Source organism: Aphelocoma coerulescens, chromosome 2 (assembly GCF_041296385.1).
Source record: "Aphelocoma coerulescens isolate FSJ_1873_10779 chromosome 2, UR_Acoe_1.0, whole genome shotgun sequence".
Lineage (NCBI taxonomy): Eukaryota > Metazoa > Chordata > Aves > Passeriformes > Corvidae > Aphelocoma > Aphelocoma coerulescens.
In genome coordinates, this window is record NC_091015.1 from 50101780 (window position 1) to 50119759 (window position 17980).

The 17980-nt window shown below is 42.4% G+C and overlaps 1 protein-coding gene across 3 annotated transcripts in view; it reads left to right on the top strand.

Annotated features, from left to right (window-relative positions):
• The first annotated feature begins 217 nt into the window (after positions 1-217).
• Positions 218-17980, top strand: part of TGFBR2 (transforming growth factor beta receptor 2) — a 62848-nt gene continuing 45085 nt past the window's right edge. The window contains exons 1-2 of one of the 3 annotated variants that reach the window (XM_069007378.1): positions 1816-1882; positions 2044-2289. In XM_069007378.1, coding sequence (XP_068863479.1) covers positions 2196-2289 — 94 coding nt within the window. In that variant the 5' untranslated portion in view covers positions 1816-1882; positions 2044-2195. The other 2 variants (XM_069007376.1, XM_069007377.1) reach the window with 2 other exon arrangements.

Consider the following 17980-nt stretch of genomic DNA (forward strand, 5'->3'; position numbering starts at 1 on the left):
CAGTGCTTACATGGAAATATCAAATTCCTGAAGTCCACTTGTAGTAGACTCCTCACTTGCTGGATAATGGGTGCCTTATCACCTCATGTGAGAGAAGGGGTGGTGAGGCCAGGCTGCACGCAAGGGTTTGAGCCTATCTGAAACCTGAATAGAGCTCTTCCCAAAGCCTCCACCTCCTGCAAGCCCCTCACCTACTGCCAGACTCTGGATGAGAGAGACTGGGCAGAATATGCTCGTGTGGGAGAAGAGCCATGGCACTTACGTGAGGGAGAGAGATGCAAGTGAGGCAGAGGTCAGCTTGCCAAGTCACACCTGGATCGTGACAGGTTTGAATAGTAACATAAATCTGTATTTATTTGCTTTTAAACTTCTTTTTCATGTTGGAATTTAGTCACCAAAAACTAACAGGAGAGTTCAGCACTCACAGCCAACTTTCTAAGCAAACAGCAACTCTTTGGCACTTGCAACTTGACAGCTACAAGGAGAGAGCAGTGTACAGCACACAGTATATATACTTATGGGAGTAGAGAAATGCTTTTGTTTAAGTGGATACTGAAAACACAGTCACCTTCTAGCACAGAGCTGGTGCACGGGAACTGATAAGAACACTCCAGCCTGTGCTCAAAAGGGGGCCCACAACTTTTCATACCTCTGAAAGGTGGTGATTGCCACCTGTTTGCGTGAATCTTGACTATATTTAAAGGGGGTAAGAGAGAGGAAAATGCTTTTGGAGAGGTTTATGAGACTTTGTACCATAAACTGAGACTTCATGGTGAAAATACGCATTTAGGGAGCGTTTAAAACTGAATTTACATAAAATCACAATGATTTTATTTTTAGTGTCTGTTATAGGCCAATTAAATTCTTTATGCAAACATTTCCAAATTCAAACAGAGGTGATCTGGGACATTCAGAGCATAATTACATACATTCCCTCTAGGGCTTAGCTCTTTTTCTGAAATACCCAGATCTGCATCTCTAATTAGTGTTGTAACCAAGACAAAAGCAAATCACCAACATTCGAACAATCACCCTTCAATCAATGCCCAGCCATTTAACTCAGAGAGGAAGGAAGACACTGAGCTGAAAATGGGTCTCAGTACAACTGCTGGCTATGCAGTGGCTGGATTTATACTGGCAGAGAGCTCAAGCCTTGTTCAGGTTTAAAGCTGAATGGTTCTTATAGTCTCTGACTGGGTCATGAAAAGCTGGCATCACCGGTGTGACCCTACTCCCTGAATCCTAGGTGCAATCTCCCCCTTGCAGAGAAGGCCAAATCTCTGGCAGAAGTTCCTTTGCAAAGGGATGGAGACAAATTTCATTTGTGTCACATACACAGCATTTGAGACAGAGGAGTGCACAACCAGCCTATTTGGGAGCAAAATAAGAAGCAGGTGACAAGTTGTTCCAGTCAGCTTCAACATCTGCAAGCTGAGTGCCCAGCCAGTCTGTGTGAACATTTCCTGCTATTACCCTGACTTCAACCTCCCCTGCCCCCTGCTTTAGTTCATCTGCGGGTTACGTCCTTCTTTCCGATACCAATTCTGCAGAAGAGGAAACAGGCTGCAGCAGCATCATTAAGGTCAGGGATACGGATGCGAGGAGGAGCTCTGCAAAGTCCCCATGTCCCAAATGACACGACTGGGTCCGTTCCAACTCTCAGGGAAAAGGAGCCCTCTGAGCTGGCGGTTTCCTGTCGACCTTGAGCCTCCTCGCAAGTCCCGGTGTGGGTCCGGGCGGGTGGCTGTGCCCGGTCCCCGCCTCGGAGGGAGGCAGGCGCACGGATCCGGACTGCACGTCGGGACTGGCCGCGCCGCGCTTGTGGTGGGAGAGCCAGACCTGAGAGGGGCTGGCCTCTGGCAGATGATTGACACCAAACTGGGTGAGGTTTCATGTTAAAAGGAAAAAAAAAGAAAAAGGAAAGAAAAAGGGCGAGAGCAGGGGAGGGGGTGACTGTGGGAAGGGGGAGAAGGAACTACTGTAAGAGTAAGAAAGTCCTGCCCAGCTGTTTGCGAAGTTTAAGATTTCCTGTTTCCCCTGCAGCGCCGAAGTGAAGTTTCAGTGAGTCACTCGCGGTCCCGAGCAGCGGAGCGGCGCAGCCCCGCTCCCCGCCAGCCCCGCCACCGCCGCCGCGGCCTCCCCGCCGCCCCCGCGCCCCGCCCGCGGCTCGCCGGCCGCGCCGATCCGGCTCCGCGATGACTGCCCGGCTGCCGAGGAGCCTGCGGCGGCTGCTGCTGCGCCTTTCCCTCTGGGTGCTCATGGGCAGCTCGGTCCCCGCTCTGCTCCGGGGTAAGTGCGCGCCGGCCCGCGCTGCCGCTTGACAGCTGCTGGGGCCGGAGGCAGCGGCGGAGCGGGGCGGGAGTGGGGCAGGCGGCGAGGGACAGGCGTCCGCCGTGGGCGGCGGGGGACACGGTTGCTAAGAAAGTTTTGAGGCTGGAAACATTTCGGGAGGGGTGAGCGTGTTTGTTGATGGCCCTGCGGGAGAGTAAGCGGGGAAGAAAGGACTGGGAATCTCGGGGTTTCGCGGCCAAAGCTGAGGTCCGTTTGTGGAGGGAAAAGCGGGGAGAAAGGAGTGGATTGGGCAGGAAATCAGCAGCTCGGGCCGGAGGAGCCCGGAGAGGGCATGTGGGGAGCTGCCTGCGGTGGCCGGGGAGGCGGCTGCCGGCCCTGCCGCAGCTGCTGCGGCAGCTCCCGCACCTGGTGCCGGCCCGCCCCGTGCGCAGGGGGACGGGACGGGCCGGGGGCGCCGGGCCGGGGAACCCGCGGCCCCTGCGCAGCGCGCTCCGGCCGCCGGCACCGCCGCTCCCGCTGGGGACCGGCTGTCCCTGCACAGCCACGGTCACAGGGCTGGAAGGTGCCTCGGGTGGCTCGCGGAGCGAGGGCCTGTGCGTGGTCACAGAGCCCGCTGCTGCGTGGGTCTGCACTTGGTTACCAAAACTTGGGTTTCGTGTGAGTTCCTGCCAAGAGCAGAGTGTTGCCGCGACTGTGAGCAGTTGGACTGAAAAGCACTCATTCCTGTAGCACTGAGTGCGCGTGTTGTTTGACTCACTTTTAATGACACTTTACAATCCTTACTCTGCTCTTACCAGGACATCCTTAGATAGGTTTTTGGGGTCTGTGGCTTGCAGTGTTCTTCATATCATAATTCATAATATACTATGAGTTTAAAATTCTGCTGCAAAAACAAGGTTCTTGCCCTGAAGAGCTTTCTGTCTCTGTCCTACCAGTAGTTACACACAACTGTGGATTAATATCTGTAATATCAAGGTTAGGCCCTAAATCATGTTGCAGTACACGTGGTGAACCTAAACAGAGAACAGCAGATTGCAGCAAACTGCATCTGAAACACTAGTGAAGATGTCTTGTGATAGCACATCTAGTTTTAGTCTTCAGGTGAGGTGTGCAGACACCTGGGCTTCTACAAACTTTGATCTGGGCCCTCTGATTCTCCTGTCTGGTCCATTCATGTTCAGTAGTGATCCCAAATTTTGGCTGAAACATAATAACACAAAGCAGATAACCCTTGAATAGTTACTGCCACTAGCTATGTGCAGTTATGAATAACTTCATGCTTCATTAACAGCCCTGTCAAAGTCAACAGGTTCTGCATACCTGTAAAGTTACTCATGAAAGCTTAGGGCAGAAGAGAAAAACAGTGTAAGAACAAGATACAGCTCAAAATTATATTGAATTTGAGGTGTGCTACTTCTTGTTAATCTTTAATATCTTTTTTTATACTTTTTCATTAATATAAATCATACTCAGCTAATAATGGCTTTTATTTTGACCCCAGCCCCAAATTTTAGCAGATTCCCATCACAAAAAACTTTAAATGGAGGAGCTCCACTTCTGTTAATCTCATGTTATTATTATACATTAGTTTTTTCCACTCAGTTATAGACAGTCTCAAACTACAGGTAGATTTTTAAAAGCGGGCATGGCTCAAGAGTTTGTTCTTCTTTTTTGTCATAGGTCCAGTGAGGAAAAAGGACATAAACTGGTTACAGTTCCAGCATTTTTCATACTCGTCTTCATCTACACCCTACAATAACCAAAACTGAGTAGACCTGTTGTCAGATAATCTATCCCATAGCTCCAAAAGCTGTTTTGATAATCACCATAGGATTCTATTGTGCCATAGGATTCTATTATGGCAGGAAGAGTTGATCAGAAAGCAACAGTTCTGTGGAGCAGAAAGTGTGAGATTTGGATGTTGGTAGTTATTTGGCATCAGAATGAAAACTAGAGCTGCCAAATGCTTGGGGAAAAACAAAACAGGAAAAAAAAAAAGAGCTACTTATATTGTAATAACTCAGCAGCATAGTGAGGCTGATAAAAGGGGATATATCAGTGTCAGAAGAGCTCAGTTCCCAGGTATGCCTACTAACTAATCAGCTGGCTGGTTAACAAAGCACCAGCTAACATTTCATTTCAACATTCTTCACAGCAAAATACTAGACAAGAATGACACATTCCCATAAAGATATTGGACAAACCCACAAATTCATGAACAGGTTCAATAGGAATGATCTCGTGGAAAAAGATGCTCGTGTGTCTTGTATGACACAGAAGTAATTGAAGGTTTTTTGCATAGAGTAAAGGGGCAAGGTGTGATATTTTCTTGAATGATCGTGGATGATCTTTTGAGCATTTAATCAATTAATGTCAGTGCAAACCAGCAGTTGCCCACATAAGAAATTGATGCTAGTGTGTTCAAGTGAATATGAATTTGTAGTTTATCTTTGGGTGATCATAACCAGAAGTTTGTTCCTCGGGATCATCTGTGTAATAATTACTCACCTCTGAACATCAGGAGCCTAATTTCTCCATTCAGCCAAACTCTACTTGCATCATTTTCTATTATTTCAAAAGCCATATCATAGCTAGCTAATTTTATAGTATGGAAATCAAATTTAGAGCTTCAGATATTTGCAAAAGGGAAGTAAGAGAACAAACATCTTGTAACATGATGGAACGCACTTGTAACATGATTGAGTCTAGAATACATTCCTGCCCCCCATTAATGGTGGCAATTTTCCAGGTATTTCAGGAGGGAAGTAGGAACACATCAGAGATATTATTGCATTTTCTTCTATTTATGGAGTATCCTTGAATTCTAAGGCTTTTATACCTAATACTTTGACAAACACTTTTGTTTACTTGCTGTTTTTAGTACCTTGGCATAAACACGCTTCTCTAATACTCAGGTGGTGAATTCCATATCGGAATGGTTTCTATTAAAAACTTAGGAGCCAGATCTTAAACTGCTGCAAATGAATATAGTTCCATTAGCATTAGTAGAGTTACACAGAGTTATAGCAGGTTTCCTGAAGCAGTTTCAAAAGTAATTTCAAAAAGGCAATGGAGTAATTCAGATTTTTTCATATTCATAGTATTTTTTCACTTATATTTTGTAAACCCTTACTATTATGTGACCTATATTTAGTCAAACAACATTGCTTCGAAATGAAATACTCCTTTCTGGGATGAATTGTTGCAGTTTCAAAGATGCAGCATCCTATAATGGTGACTGATAAAAGATGTCATTGTGACAAGGTTACCTCCAAACATAGGAGCAAATATGGTGTCAGGCTCTGACCAGAAGGGAAATTTCTCATGGTTTGGTTTGTGGGGGTTTTTGCAAGTTTGTTTTTTTCAAAGGCTTTTAGAAAGCATTGGCTCTTTTGAGGGGATAAAAAAAAAGAGCATAGTATTGCTGTAGCACCAGTTGTTGGAGTTTCCGATGCTTATATTTCCTCTGCTAGATATTTTTAAAGTGATACTTTGATATTTTTTGCATTTGTGGCATAGGAACTCTTGTCTCAATAATGTGTGTATGTGCCATATGCACTTTGCTAGCATTCACTGTCACTTCTCTGACCTCAGAAGAGCTGTGCCCTACTTTCAGTATTACCAAAATGGGCAAGACCAACTGGTTGGGCCCAATCTGTTACTCTTGGATCTTGCATAGCAGGGTGCATTTGTATTGGCTAGGTATGGAACATGATCACAGATTTTGATCTGAAAGTGGTCTGTGCAATCTCCACACTGGCTGGTGTGGCTACAGCTGAGCGTTGGTGCCACAGTGAAAGGCAGGGCTTCCAGCCACCTTTGTGGTCCTGGGATCAGCAGGAGGGACATGGGCTGCTGCAGTCCTGATTTGTCCATGGCTCCCACAGCCCTTGTGCACCTGACAAGCAGAGGCAAACTACAGCACCATCCCCTTTGCCACATAGGATCAGGGGAAATGCCCAGGTAGGCACATCCCAGGGACATTAGATCATTAGATAGTTTGTGTTGCCAGAGCACTACAAAATCAATAAAATTGTCTGAGATATCAACCAGTCTGTGAAGGTTTTGGAGAGTACAAGGGATTCCCAGCATGAAATAGTGGAGAGCCAGTCCTGATACCAAAAAGAAAGTTGGCTGAATCCTAGTCTAAAAGAGTTAGTGCTGAGATTTTGGGTTACTTAATAGGTCTTTAGCCTTAAATTTTGTTGGTGTTAGAGGGGGTTTTGTTTCTTTTCTTTTCTTTTTTTTTCCCTACAGGATAATGGGAAGTGTTTTTTAAACCCTTATGAAATGGTTTCAAGAATAAAATAAAAGGCGGTGAAAAAATACTTGTGCTTTTCTATGAACTCTTATTCTGGAAGGTTAAAATAGACTAAAATAAATCAGAAAGAATATGTCGGGTTTGACAGACAAAGTCCTTTTGAAGTTTGACTTCACTGGCAGGTATATTAAGAAACAGTGGAGAATCTTATTACAGGGGATAGATTGCTTTTACAGCAAGGAGTGGGTGCACACACTGGGACAGGGCAAATGCCACCTTAAGCAATGAGTTGATACTAAACATTTGCAGAATTGGCTTCTCAGTGACCCAGCTAAGTCTTCAACAGTTGTTTTTCATATTATGTCTGCACTCTGGCATAGCGACAGAGCAGCAGCACTGGCATTTGTTGAGTACAACATTTTATATCCTACTGCCTGAAAGAACACAGTTTTAGTTGTGTACAGATGTTTAGGGTAAGATATGTAAAGAGAGAAAATTGCTTCAAACATCATCTGCTGATGGAATCTCAACCAGAGGAGTAGTTAGAACTAACAAATCTCACCAGGAATTGCTAAATTCTATTTTTCCTGGTGACAACATGCTCATCATTTGTATGTGTCCATTAGTTTCTAGAGATTTAAGCAGAATTTAAATGGAAGCAGGTATTAGGCGCTCTGCCCAGCAGTTCATATGGACTAATGTCCACTTGTTTGCATTTCTGCAAAGTTCTAGCAACTGTTCTAGATTTTAAGAAACAGTAACATTAGCAGTGTCAGGGGAAATACAGTTGCTGATTTGTCCATGTTTGTGCATATTTTTTTTAAATATGCCATTTCCTTGCTCTTTCTCTTGCTGTGAATGCTCTTGTAGTTGTTACAGCTGGAACTACCTGTCCTTCTTTTCATATGGATTTTAAAGTCTTTTCACCTCTGGGACGATTGTCTCAGGAAGAAGTAGTTTTCCTTTACTCAAACAACTGGTATTTAGCAAGAACTTCCTGCTGGCATCCATCCCTGAGTTAGTCTGGTTAGAAGTAGAGCTGGTTGAGAGTTTTTGACACTGTTTTTCGTGGGAAAATGCTGATTTGTCAAAACAGAAACAATTTGTGGAAATGTACCAGTTTCCATTAAACTTTCATCAGGAAACATTTCCTTCTTTTTTTTTTTTTTACTTCCATAGTCCGCAGTGGAATTTCTGATATAGAAAGATAGAGAAATAATCATTAATCAATAATTCGAATCATCACTGGTCAATGGAAGAAAGGCGGGCCTGACTCACAGAATGCACGTTTGAAACTGGAGCTCCCCCTATGCACTCTCCCCAGGATATTGGCGGGCTGTCACTCTCTCACTGGGCATGAATGTGCAGACATCCCGACACCCGCCACCCCAAATGATTTTAGTTTCACTCTGTTGTGTGTGAAAATGTATGAAATGTTTGGAGCACTTTGTGGGGCAGGAAAAACATGCTCCTGAAAGCGTTTTTAAGGTTGACCTGTAGCTATGGGCTTGTTTGCTCCTTGTTGGGTGGGAATGGTAGTGCTCTGAATGGCTGGTGTCTTCTAGTCCTTGTTTCATAGCATACTAACAAGCTGTATTCAGAAATTTCTGTCATGCAAAGGAACCACAGTTTTAATTATTAACAGTCCTGTTAGTCTGATTCCAGGATTCCAGTTCTCTGCTCACCCAGAGTAGTATTTTGGCAAAAATTTTACTGAAATTAATAGATTTCAGGAACAGATAGAAGAGTCTGCTTCCTCACACTTAAAGACTCCTTCAGTTTACAGCCCAGCAGTGACATCCCTACAGTGACACCTGGGATTAACATTGTGCCTTTCAAATGGCAATCTGAAACCAGAGGTATTAGAAAGCTGTCTTCTATTTCCTGCTATCTTCTGTTTGTATCCAAGCACTTCAGACCACACCCTCAAATGAGCTATTGCCCTGTTCTGTAAGTAGATGCCTGAGGTTTTAAGGTAAAAAAAGAAAGATTTATCAAGCAGCCAACACTGTAAGTTCAGGCAGTGATTTTTTTATAGTGTGTTTGTAGTTACCAGTAATACAAGTTTTGAAAGATCAACTCAGCCCTCTGTGCAGCTGATTGGTTCCTCCAAAACATTGCATTGGTATTCCCGTGGGCTTCATTTAATGCAGCATTAAAGCTCAGTTAAAAAAACTGGTCTGTGCAGGGGACATTAGAAAATCTGTATTTGTTCCCAAGGTCGTGGTGGCTCTGTCAGGGCTTTGAGACTTCCTTCTGTTGGAAAAAGAAGTGAATTTGAACAGTACACCCAGAGAGCAGCAGGAAGGTCTCACAGTTCTATTCCTCAGAGCAGCATTTTCCAAGTAAAGACCCAAGCGTGGTTCTTACGTGCCTGGGGCACTTTAACAGGTCTCTTTAAAAACTAGCATTGTGCAAGTGGAACGCGTGCAGCCAGACTGTCAGCTGGCATAAATCAGCTTCCTCTGTTGAAGGCAAGGAACCTGCCCTGATTTATACCAGCTGGCAGAATCTGGCCACAGAATAAATAATGGGCAACTGTATGTTATGAGGCTGTAATTCCCTTGAGGGGGCTTTTGTGGTATCAGTCTTACAGGAGCCAGAGTGATCTGGTTCTCTTTCTTGGAGCTAAAGAGTAATTTGACTGCAGTTTTTTGAAGCCCTCAGAAGATTAGGAACGGGAGATTGCAGGCAGTCAGGGGAAAGAGAATACTTCCAAACTTCTTGTAAGGTATCATTAAGGATTTTTGCTCAGGAAGAGTAATGGTAGGGGAATTTGGGAAAATGCAGATGAATTTACTTGTAATAGGTAGTCCCAAAAAAGGATAAATATCTAAGAAGGATGATTTCTCATCAAGACCAGGCCTTTCTTTTGCAAACACTTGTGCGCATTTCCTAAGATGTATGAAAACTGAAGCTCCCTCATCACTGATAAGCTTCTAGTGCTGGTGTAGTTAGTAAGGAAGAAAAGTGGAGAATGAGAAATGAGGACTAAAGGACAAAGGCCTCCTCAGAGTGTGGATGTGGTTTTTAATTTTGTTTAACATTTTACTCAGAAGGATCATAAGTGGGCTGGTAGTCATTTTATTGACTTAGAAAAGGGGGTTCAGTTAGATTTATCAAGTGTTGACCTGTTATTCTCCTGGGTCTAAATATTTTAGCTGTGAGATGCAGGTGAGCCATCTCCCTCCAGTTTTTATCCTGCTGTGGATTCTGCAGCCCAGCATGGGATTAAGTTCATCATGCCTATACATCACCTGTTGGCATGGTTTGATGGTGCCTGGGGCTTTTGGATGATAATGTGGCAATTTTGTAGATTTCATCTCACTAACTAATATAAGCACATCGTTAATGTTGCTGTACAAGGGGCCAAACTTTGAAGCAGACCACAGATGATTAGTAATGGGTTATCTCTTCTGGTTCTTTTTGGGGAAGAAAGCAGAAGCACCTATCCAGGATTCTTGTGTGTCTTGAGATACTGATCTGGTCTGATCCCTAAGCCTAATTAGTAGCTTAGATACTGCTGAAAACTTGTTGTATAAAGTTGCCGTACATCAGTGGTTTGGCTAGCACAGCTTCAAGAAATTTAGGAAAGGTCTTAGTGCTCAAAGGAAGATTAAACTTCTTACCATTTTGGCTGCCCTCCTGATTTTAGTGTTACCAGGCTGTCCTGACCAACTCCCATAGGCTTTGGGAGCTCTGTGGCTGGAGCAAATGTGGAGCTATAGTTACATCAGGACTCAGACTACCTTCAAGTACTGCAGCCAGCTGTATAGGTGAATAGCTTCCGGCCACTGAAGTGTGTGCTTGGGGAAATATGATAGATGTAACTATGTCTTTTTCCTTTCCCAGTTTTTTCCTCCAACTGTCTAGTCTCTTAAAATATTCTTTCATTATGCAGTTAGTATCCACTGTGCAAATTCAGGCTCCACTTGGGATGCTCCGCTCTCAGCCCTGTAGCTATCTTAGGCTGTCCTTTAACGTGACTGGGTAGTGATTTCAGAGCGTTCCATTCTTCTTGAGAAACTTACAGAAACGGTGCAGGAAGTAAAGAAGTAAGTTTTCGTGTGTTTCACTAATGGGAAGCATTTAATGAGATTTTTCAAAATTTTGAACAAATTCGTCAATCTGCAGTCAGGAACCAACGGAGACTTTAAGAGAAGAGCTGTCATTTGCAGGTGGTGGTTGATCTTTTATTCCCTTTCACCAGTTCTGCCCACCAGCATGCAGCCATTACCCTTCTCATTTGTCTCTGGCATACAAGGAGATCTATGATTCTGCAGTGACTGTGCTGTGGCAGTAGGCCAGCTGCCCTGCTGTGTACCTTCTACCTCCCTACAGCTCCTGTTAACAATTTTCACGGTTGCCTTGCCTCCTTTTCCTACAGTGGTTAGAGCTTTTGCCCTGAAAGTGGGAGACCCATGGTCATGTCACTCCTCAGCCTGAGAGTATCTGAACTCCATCAATGACAGGCTCTGGGATGAAGGATCCTTACTGGCTGAGACAGGGGAAAGCTTTAGAGGCAGCACTTCGCAGAGAAAGGGTTGACGTGTGTGTGTGGGTGGTCCCCCAAAGCATGTCACAGGAGAAGAAAGCCTGTTCCCTGATGGATTCATTCATTATTCCAGCCCCTGCAGGGTGACTGATACTCTCTCCAGGGAGTTCACAGCACAACAAAGAGACACTTTACATACAGAATCTTTTTTCCTTTCTAAACTGAAAACAACCGTTTCTCATCCTCATGAAAAGATCAGAGGGGACCATGTAATAGTCATGACTTCGTAAGCTTCTTTATTTAATCCTTCACAAAGCAACTAGGTCAGCAATACATGCTTCTAGGCTATTGAATTTCCCTTCTTCCCCTCAGTCTATTCTTCCATTTCCTCACCCAACTTTACCACAAGGGAATGCCTTAAGTCAAAAATTTGGGAAGCTGATCCTTTTATTGCCTTTGTAGTATTCTCATCTGGTAAGTACAGTGCCAGGCCATGAGGCTTTCAGAGCTATCTTAACCCAAGTTTACATGTAAACAGGAATACCACACTGTCTGGTTGTAACTAAAGCCATATCTGCTCTCTCTTTACTCTGGATAATAGATAAAGGAAGACCTTCCACAGGAAGAGATTGGTAAACTATTCTGGAAAAGAAAATACAACCAAAATGTGTTTCTTTATTTTTGTTTTTCTTTCTCCATCAGCTTCTTGCTCACACACTCCTTACTTCTCACATTTTATGCTTTCACCTTAAGGTTTCTGTCTGGCTGGGGGCTTTGCTGTCCTCACTTTTCCCTGAGGCCACAATGGTATGATGAATATTTATTAGTGCAAGAAGCAGCCTCAGGATTCTTGTATGTGTATGTTCCCTGATTTTAATGTGTATGAAGAAAAACAGAAATGTGATCCAGCTAAATCACCAATATTCAGGAACTGGGGTTCAGAATGAAGACTCGGCCATATCCCATTGAGTTATTTAAAAAAATATGCACTTGACCCTAAAAAGAAGATTTCAAAATATCTGTATTAGGCATGAAAGCTCCTCCTATACAGACTGGAAGTGATTAGAGGCTCCTTCTATTACATGAGAGAAGGAGACAAGATTTGTTGGTGACTTATAACTAAGAACAACTTTAGCATCTTGGCCTATGGTTAAAGCAGTGAGCTAGGAAATGAGAAGCCTCTTAGTCTTTGGAGACCCAAGCAGAGATCTCCAGCTTCCCACGATTTCATCCATTGTATTTTTGATGCCACCATTAAGTGCAGTCATTTATATTAGTATTTCCACAGTTTCAACTTGTGTTGCTTAACATGTGGCAAAAAATAATGCAATGTTGTGTTAATTACAGTTTGTCTATAGACAATTATAGAACTTGTGGGAAATGAACAGAGATTGTTTCAACACTTGTCTATTGCGATTGGGAAACTGAGGTTCAAAGAGAGTCATAACCACTGTTCTTTCTCTACAGAAATTCTGGATTAAAGCCTTAAGGGCATCCAGAAATTCTCAACAGTCTCAAACACCCTGTCAAGTTCAGTAAGATATTAGCACTCTTTTTCTCCTCTATTTTTGTCAGGTTAAGAGGCTGTGTGCCAGGAGCTTGCTGAGGCACATGGAAGCATTGATAACTTACTTCTGTTTGACTATTGAAGGCCTAACTTTTCCCTCAGTTGTCCACATCTGTATTATTCATGGTTCAGCCAATTTGCACATTGCCTAACTAGGCTTTTTTGGTCTGGTGACTTATAGTATGATTATCAGGCATGTACCTACTGGTGGTTTGAAGTCAGAAACTTACTGGCCTCATGGATGAAGGTGGGTAGCAAATGCTAGAAGCAAACCACTAATTATTTGAAGTATCTTATCCTTGAAAACAAATGACAAGGCACGTTTACCACTATCATAACCACATACCTAGAAATAGAAAACACTGACACCTGCTTTTCCAAGCTGTTGCTGAGCATGAGTACTTAGACTAGCCATACAATCATCACTTTTCCCTTAAAAAGGTGGATTTTGATTTAAGTTTCCATTTTGTGCTTTTGAAAACATGATACAGTTTGCTTTTACCAGGGCATCAATTTCCATTCTATTGTCCTTAGGCCTGCAGTGGGTAAGAAAGGAGGAGGTTTTTTTTGTTTTGGGAACCATGCGATCTTTTTTGCATTTTTAGGTAAGAGTTTTAATGTCAATGATTTCCTGCTTTTTCAAAATGATGGACTGTTGTGGTTTTGAGCACAAGAAAAACAGAAGAATTAGGAATTGTACCTACAGCTGCTGTTTTCTGGCTGGATATGGTTTTGGTCAGATATGCAGGCACTTTGCCATGCCTTATTAAGATACCACACATAACATAAACACCACTACTGGGATCATTTGCCTCAAGGCAAAGGTAAGGTGGTGCAACCTAGCTTAATCTGCTCTGCCAGAATGCTTAGCTGTAGGCAGGAGAGCTCACGTGGAAGTTTGCCACAGTTAGTTGGTGGAAAATAAGGTGTTAAGCTGTGCTAACTTGATATTTTAGACTCTGTGGGGGAGGATATTATGAAAGGTGAAAAAGCATCCATTCTGACAAATGAAAGCTGTAGGTGAATGAAACCACCCCAGACACAAGGTGTGCATTTTTAACAAACAGGATACTTTATTATTAGAGTACAGCCAAGGGATGTGATGGACTTTGCAGTGTGAATCTCTAAATTAAGATAGGGTTTGGCTTGTTAAATGCATACCTGTATAAGTTAGGGCTTTGCAAAACTAGCTGAGTGGAGTGGCGTCACTTTCAGAAGGTCAGACTGGGAACACCATCCAGAGTCATAGAGCTGTTGCAACCTTTGAATCTGTGATGCAGCAGGTTACCACCACCAGGCTGGTATCACTCACATCCCTCTCTGAATTAGGACTAGCATCTCCAGAAGTAACAAAACAGTTAAACTACTCTGCTAACTATTGTCGTTCAGGGATATTTGAAATATGCATGAGTTATAAAATTTTACATCCAAGGAATTTAAAAAATGTCTATTGCTGTGGAACCCTTTCCTCTGGTATAGTCTAAGTTATTACTGTGTTTGGAAAGCTTGGAATTGTTTTGCCTTATGAGAACACTTAAAAACATGCTGTGTTCTACATGAGTGCAGTATTTGTGAGAAATGCCAAAGTGACAGCTTTAGAGAATGAGCTGCTCGTGTCACTGAACAGTTCCACCAGACACCATAACAAAGCATGTAACTGGCTCGTGGTGTTTAAAGGAATGCTGAGTGGTTCGGCTGCTGTGACCATGTTATGCACAGCTTCCTCAATGACAGTTGTTGAAATAGTATTTTCATGACGTAGTTATTAGTTCACTTGGCATTTGATTAAAAAGATCAAGGCATTACAGACTCTAACTGATTTCTACAGTTTAATAAGTGACCTCCAGATGAAGGATGATGATGATGACCAATATCCAGAAACATTTGATGACTCTAAAATATTAAACATCAATGAGTATAATTTGACATAGCAACATTCAGAAATCACAGCATCTGCTGAAGACCTAATCCTATTAAATTTAACTAATATATGTGACAGTAAACATGTTCTGTCCTGCAGTAGCAGGAACATTATGTAGTAGCAGAGGAACATTATGCTGTGCCAGAAATCAACTGCACCATTTGAAAATTTGTGAAGTGTCATCATATTTTGCTTTTCACAGTTCTCACGTGTTAGAAAAAAAATGGTTGAAATAATTGGATGAAGTTTGAGGTATTCAGATGAAAATTGAGAGGCAGTGGTAGGTTCTGAGCTGCTGCTTGATACGCTTGCCCTTGTGCTTCTGTCTTATCTCTTCCCAGCCGTTCTCTTCAATAGAAGGAATTGTTTCGTAGAGACTTAAATTAGTTTTTTCTTTGCAATGTTTCTTTTAAACACACTTGCAAGTGTATATGCTGTATTGGAGTCCTGGTGAAAGATTATGGTCTTAAGAATGACTGAAGATAGAGCTGGAGGACTGAAATAGTGGATTAGAGTAACAACTATTACATAAAGCAACTGAGAGGGGAGAACCCTGGAAATCCAACTGGATGTGTACATTTCAAATTTACAGTTATATTCTACCTCATCATAAACGAAGTGTAAGAGCCTGCAGTCCCTCACACATCTTCAGGCAGGTAGACTAAACATTTTAGACTGGCAGGTCTTTTCCTGCTGAGCAGCACCTAATGTGGAAATGTCCTCCGCTTACATTGTAATGCAAGCCCTGGCGGGGGCTGGCTGCTGCAAGCAGTGAGTAATGTGTTGTTGTAGGGAATGAGAAGTGTTGTATTCCTACGTGCAGGCTTTTTGTGTCCATGGTTAATTTTTCTTAATGTGGGTGGACCATGCACTCACATAGATGTAAGTGTCCTTAAAATACTCAGTTTTATAGTATAGTGAATGAATGCTTTGCAAGTGATTTAGAAATAATGGCAAAGATAAGGACCTTTCAGTGGAGTTTCAAGAGAGGTATTTAAGGGTGAAACACCTATTTATTTCAGAATGGACTGGTTGCATTCATGGCTTTTATTTTCCTTTAAGCCCAGTAAAATTTCAGCCTCAAATAGAAATGAAGGAGCTGATTATTCCTGCCCTTCTTTCAGCAGGGTGGTATTGCCAGCTAGTGATTCACAGTCTCAAAGGTAACTGGAAGGAGTCCTTTGCAAATGCATTAAAAGGAACAGCTAATACCCGGGGGATATGCTAGCAAATTTACCTTTGGGAGACAAAGGAGATGCTGCTTTGTTGAGAGAGATACTTCAGTCTGGTCACTCACTAACAGGGTGCTACAGCAGTAGGGTCTTTGCAACAGAAGTCAGAAAAAGAAAGTTTTCCTAAGGTTGAATATCATTAGAAGTGTGTGGTTTTATGCACATGCCCTTTTCTCAATATTCAGTATATAATTCCTATTAATAGCTGTGGAAGTTAGATGCATCTATAAAGATAGCATAACCCCAGGGCATTGAATTCTCTTATTCTGCTTCTTTGCATGTAACTTGACAGAGACAAATATAACCACCCAAGCTACTGAATTTGAGAAGGATATGTATTTTTCTTCAAATCTATTCAAAGTGATTCTACTCCTAAGAGATTACATTTGTGTCTAACTTTCCTCTGATTTACTCTTTTAGCTGAGCTGATGGATGATGAAAGAGAGTAATTTATTTTTAATACTGTTTTCCTGGATCTGTCATTCAAAACTTGCCGTGTGGGGACAGAATGGTTCATAAACACCATTTTCCTGAAGGAAAATGGCTTCTCACAGTAAAAAGGAGCTCTGAGCAGAGCTTCCGCATAAACATGTTTGCCCATCAGCAGCTGACAGAGGAGCCTCTGTGTGTGTTAAGGATGTGGACTTGTTAAATGAGTCTTCTTATTTGGAAACAGTTTTTCAAATAGACTAGGAAGGATGGATTATATTCAGGTCTGGAGGAAGAAACTGCATAGAATTCTGTCTTACCAGAATCCGTAGATTATATTGTCAACTAGTACCATAATAGCATCCTCTAGTCAGAGGGTGTGCCTTAACTTAAATTCCATATCTCTTGAATATTCCTCAAGTTCAGAGGTCTTCAAAAAGCAAACAAAATGAGGTCTTTCATGCTACTTACATTGGTGAGCTGTCTTTTTATATTAAGCTTAAACCAAAATCCTCCCGTCTAAAATTGTGACTACAGTTTTTGCATGCATAACATCCTTGTTTTTCTTTTGTTTCCTTGTTTGTTTGTTTATGGCTGGGAGGGACAGATAGTGGCAGTGAACGTACTTTAAAAAAATCCCGCTAATATCCTCCTTTTATCTGGAAAAACAAATATTTATAAATCCCTCTGATTTATGTAGCTGTGTAACGATTGCAAGTTTGAAAGCACAGTTGTCTGGTTATTCCATTTAAATGCTTATTTTGATTGGGCAGCTGTGAGTCTTTGTGTGCATGCAGCTTCTCCCCACACTTACTGGAGTGTTACAAAATACCACGGAAATTCTGGTTTGGTTCAGCAGCAACTGGTGTACACACATGCAGTTTTCTGTTGTACAGGATAGAGACTCTTGCCATGCAGACCTCATTCCTGTTTAAGATGGCCTTAGGAGCTGTGGCCAAAGCCCATTTGCTCTGTCAGCTCCAATCCTGGCTGAGGTTGCTGAGATCATGCTCAAAGAATGTGGGTTCTGGTTCAAGGCACAAAGCACCCCCTAATTCAGGGCTCGAACACGCTCCAGCAGCTGACACAAAAGGTGCACTTGTGAAGTGCCAGTGCATGGAAAAAGAGTGGGGAACTTCTGTTCAAATACCTCTGCCTAGGTGAAATTAAAATACTGAATGGCAGGCCTGCAATGTGTGTGCTCCAAACTATGCTATTGTACATAAAATCTTTTTATGTCTTACTCATGCTATTTCTGCCCCTTGTGCTTCATAATTCTGAAGTATTTCCTACTTGTAAATGTGACACTTAAACTGGTATTTGAACAGATGCAGCCCATTCCAGTTACCGTGTTGCATTTTAAGATTGCTTTTGATTTACTTTTTTTTTTTCTTAATCCAAAATCCCTTATTTAGGTTTGGCTTTGTTTGACTAAAGTTTTGTTCTTTGGTCCACCGGATCTTGATTCCAGTTCAGAGAAAGGAGTTGTAGTTTGAATCAGGATCTTTGAAATCAGAGATATGAGTTGCAGTTCAGCAAAAGTTTCAGAACAAAAGGTAGAACTTTTGTCTGGGTTTACAGAGTATTTTCCCAGACTAGAAGCAGTTTCAGGTAAATGTTCATCACACTTTTTCCCTGAAACAAAGCAGAATTGGAGTGATTGGTTGAATTTTGTTTTTTGTGTTCACATTACAGAACTGCAGCAAAATCAGATGTTTCACATCAGATAGAGGATATATGTGCTTCACATAATCTCTGTCCCTTTTATACCCTTCCTCTTAAA